Source organism: Procambarus clarkii, chromosome 20 (genome assembly GCF_040958095.1).
Source record: "Procambarus clarkii isolate CNS0578487 chromosome 20, FALCON_Pclarkii_2.0, whole genome shotgun sequence".
Taxonomy (NCBI): domain Eukaryota; kingdom Metazoa; phylum Arthropoda; class Malacostraca; order Decapoda; family Cambaridae; genus Procambarus; species Procambarus clarkii.
This window is the reverse complement of record NC_091169.1, coordinates 34813737-34817379: the sequence shown is the minus strand read 5'-3', so window position 1 is coordinate 34817379 and position 3643 is coordinate 34813737. Positions and strand designations below refer to the sequence as shown.

At 47.5% G+C, this 3643-nt stretch overlaps 1 protein-coding gene across 1 annotated transcript in view; it reads right to left on the bottom strand.

Annotated features, from left to right (window-relative positions):
- Positions 1 to 3249, bottom strand: part of LOC123752771 (toll-like receptor Tollo) — a 5019-nt gene extending 1770 nt beyond the window's left edge. The window contains exon 1 of the mRNA XM_045734793.2: positions 1 to 3249. This exon is cut by the window's left edge and continues 1770 nt beyond it. Coding sequence (XP_045590749.1) covers positions 1 to 2953 — 2953 coding nt within the window. The 5' untranslated portion in view covers positions 2954 to 3249.
- Between the last annotated feature and the right edge of the window lie 394 nt (positions 3250 to 3643).

Genomic DNA, 3643 nt, shown 5'->3' with positions numbered 1-3643 from the left:
TGATGGTGGGAAGGAAGACATAATCCAGGTAAGCCTCGTGTTTTATCGTCGTCGTCTCCGTCTCATTGTTACAGGCAGACAAGTTAAAAGTAGAGATTTGCGCCTTGACCTCGACTGACCTGTTGAGGGAGCAGATAATCTTGTCTGCGTCCTTGAGCATTCCGCCGGCGGCGTGCATCCAAGTCTGGATGTCGTCCAGGTTGTCACAGTCGCAGCTCCAAGGATTCTCGCTCAGGTGCAGGGAGCGAAGGTTATGAGTCCTTTCGAAGAGATTCACTGGAAATATTTTGAGACGGTTATCATCTAACCTCAGGACCCTAAGCGAAACCAGGGTTAAGAATGTTGTGTTTTGTATGTAAAGCAACTCGTTACTATGTAAATACAATTCACGTAAAAGGGTAAGGTGCTCAAACTCGTAACCTTTGAGTTCCTTGATATAATTATTTTGCAGGTAGAGATTTTCCAGTAGTTTAAGACCATTGAACGTTCTGTTATGAATTACCTCGACTTTACTATCGTTTAGATAGAGAACTTTGAGATTTTTCCTCCCTATGAAGGTGTGGCTGGAGAGAGAGTCCATATTGTTGCCATCTAAGTACACTTCAGATGAATCCATCGGTATTCTGTCCGGCACAGAATCGTAGCCAGCCTGGGAGCAGTCAACGATGTTGGCCGCCCACGACTCGTCGTGAAAACACGTGCAGTTGGTCGGGCACGTCATCTCACAGTCACAGGCGTCAAAATCACAGCAATGGCAGAGGGCGAAGCAATGCGACTCGTACTCACAGAGGAATTGCAACTTCTGCGCCTCCAGCAGGGGGATGACGGCTTTATTATTCATTAACCTACAGTTAATGGTGTCGAGGTCGATCACCGTCGGGTGCTGTCGAGTCTCCTCCAGGCTGTTGATAGTTTGTAACCACTCCATCGTGCAGTCACACTCGAATGGGTTCCCTCCCAAGTAAAACTCGGGCAGGTCACGGGAGGGGTCCATCAGAGAGAGCCTGAGGGCGTTCTGATCAATGTTCTTGATCTTGTTAGCAAAGAGGTCCACTCGTGTAAGATTTTTCTTTTTAAAGAACGCATAAGGCTGTACCCTCGATATAAGATTGTTATTTAGGAAGAGAATTTCAACACTGTCTGGCACAGAACTGGCACTAATGTCTGACAGCTTGTTAAAACTGGCATCAATTATCTTCAAATTTAACTGACTCTCAATTTCAAAATAATTTCCAAGTTCATTTATAAAATTTGAACGAAGGTCTAGATATTTCAGTCCTCTGGGAATGAAGGCATAATCAAACATTTCCAGATGATTTTTAGACAAATTGAGCCACTGAAGGTTTGGTAAATCAGAGAACAGGCCATGAACGTTTGTTAACACATTATTGTCTAATCTAATGGCCTCGAGATGTTTGTTATTGTCAAAAGCACCATTCTCTATCGTGTGAATTTTGTTACTTCCTAGATCTAGCACTTGAAGAGCTGGAAGATTCTTGAAAACACTTTTAGTAATATTTTCTACCACGTTAGCGGCAAGTTTTAAGGCACTGAGGTGCTGGAGGTCGGTAAAGGAACTGTTGGTGATAACACTTACATGGTTGCCACTCAGGTCCAGGGTTCTGAGCGATGCCAGGCTCTGCACCAGCTTGGGCACGTCTTGCAAGTAGTTGTGACTTAGCTGCAGCTCCTGAAGCTCCGTCGAGTTAGTCAAGGCGTGGCTATCCACGCTAAACACTTCGTTGTTATCTAACTTTAGCACTTGCAGGCCGATTAGACCCGCGAGAGTTTTATCACTAATCACTTTGACTCTGTTATCCGACAGCACTAACGTATGTAATCTAAACAACCCACTGAACGTATTATCAGAAATTGTTTCAATCATATTCTGCTGCAACTTTAGCACTTGAAGGTTGGTTAAATCACGGAAAGTGGCCGCGTCGAGTCTGGTGATTTTGTTGTTGGACAGATCAAGACTTGCGAGCCTTAGGAGGTCGGTGAAGGTTTCCGAGTTGACCCAGGTGTTGGTGAGCTGGTTGTCAGTGAGCTCCAGCTCCAGCAGGAGGCTCAGCCCGGTGAACAGCCCAGGAGCCAACACGCTCACAGAGTTGTTCCTGATGTACAACTTTGTAAGTCGTTTATTTTCTTGGAATAGTTCAGGCGGTAACGCAGTCAACAAATTCCCTGACAGATCCAACACTTCTAACGAGTACATGCCAAAAAGAGCCTTGTCCTCAAGTTTACTAATGCCATTTAGACTCATGTTAAGCATTTGCAAATTTTTTAGCGCTGCAAATGCAAATGCCGGAACACTTACTAAGTGGTTGAATGACACATCGAGAGAACGCAATCCCGGGGCACATATATGTTCTACCTGACTAAAACTCAGAACTGTCACATCCTGGAGTTTATTTCTGGACAAATTGAGGAGCCTGAGATTTTCCAGGTGGCAGAGTAGGGCTGGGGGAAGCGTCCAGATATTGTTGTCACCCAGGTCGAGCCTTTGCAGGTTCCTCTGCTCTCTGAAGGCGTCGTTAGCGATCTTGAGGGTCATGGCAGACCAATCGGTGTTGTAGGTCCGCAGCGTCAGGTTCCGTAGGTTTGTCAGGCCAAGAAATGCTTCCCGCGGTACCTCCCCGATCTTGCAGTACTCAATATCGAGCTCCTGCAGCTCTCTCAGCCTCACAAAACTTTTATTTTGAAGTGCACTTTGAAAGAAGAGCACGTCACTGCACTCAATCCTGAGCTTGACTGTGTTCCGGGTGGGGATCACGCTGAAATTAGTGGCATCCAGTTCGCTGTTGATGGTCCGTAGTCGACAGAGGAGGGCGACGAGGTCGGTGCCCGCCAGCGAGGTGACCTGGCAGTCATCAGGGGTGTGGTACTCTGGGCCTACGTTCCCCGCCACAGCCCACAACAGGGCTGCTAGGCACCAGCCCCACAATATTCGCATCTTGCCGCACCGCCTGTTTCACCAGAGCGCCATTATCCTGGCTAGTCCGGGGCCGACCGGTCTCGCCATCTTAGGATACGCGATGCAGAGTCCTCATTACTCCTCGGTAAAAAACATCTGAGCTTGAATGGTCCCATCACTTCGTTTCACTTCCACACTTGACAATATTCCACTCCTCCCCTCCACAACATTCTAACACAAAGCATTTTATCCATAAATAGCCAATTAACAGCTCCAATCAAGCGAAAATGTGGGAGCGTGTGAGTGTGTGTATGTGCACGGTGTCTGGAGGCAGGTCCACTGGCCCGACGCATTCATCACTGGTCGCCGGCGGCTAACAACATGGCCGCCCAGTAACTCCACCGCTCGCCGCTAGAGTGCCCGCCCAGCACTCAACCACAACTCTCTCGCACCTCATGCAGGATTATGCTCCAGATTGAGCAAGCTAAACGCACACTTGCTATTTTTAAACACCGAATATGGTTTTTGTTGGTTGTATTCTTTCCATAGATCTCATTTTGGGTTGATGTGTGCGAGAAAAGGCCCGGCGAGCCACTGTTATCAGAACACATCAGTAACGGTTCTTCGGTTCTTCGATGACCCCCGCCAGTGCAAGCACAAAGAGAATGAAGCAGTCACTCCTTCACTAACCGCCGAAACAAGGCTCCATTTCACTCCTGGTCAACTTCT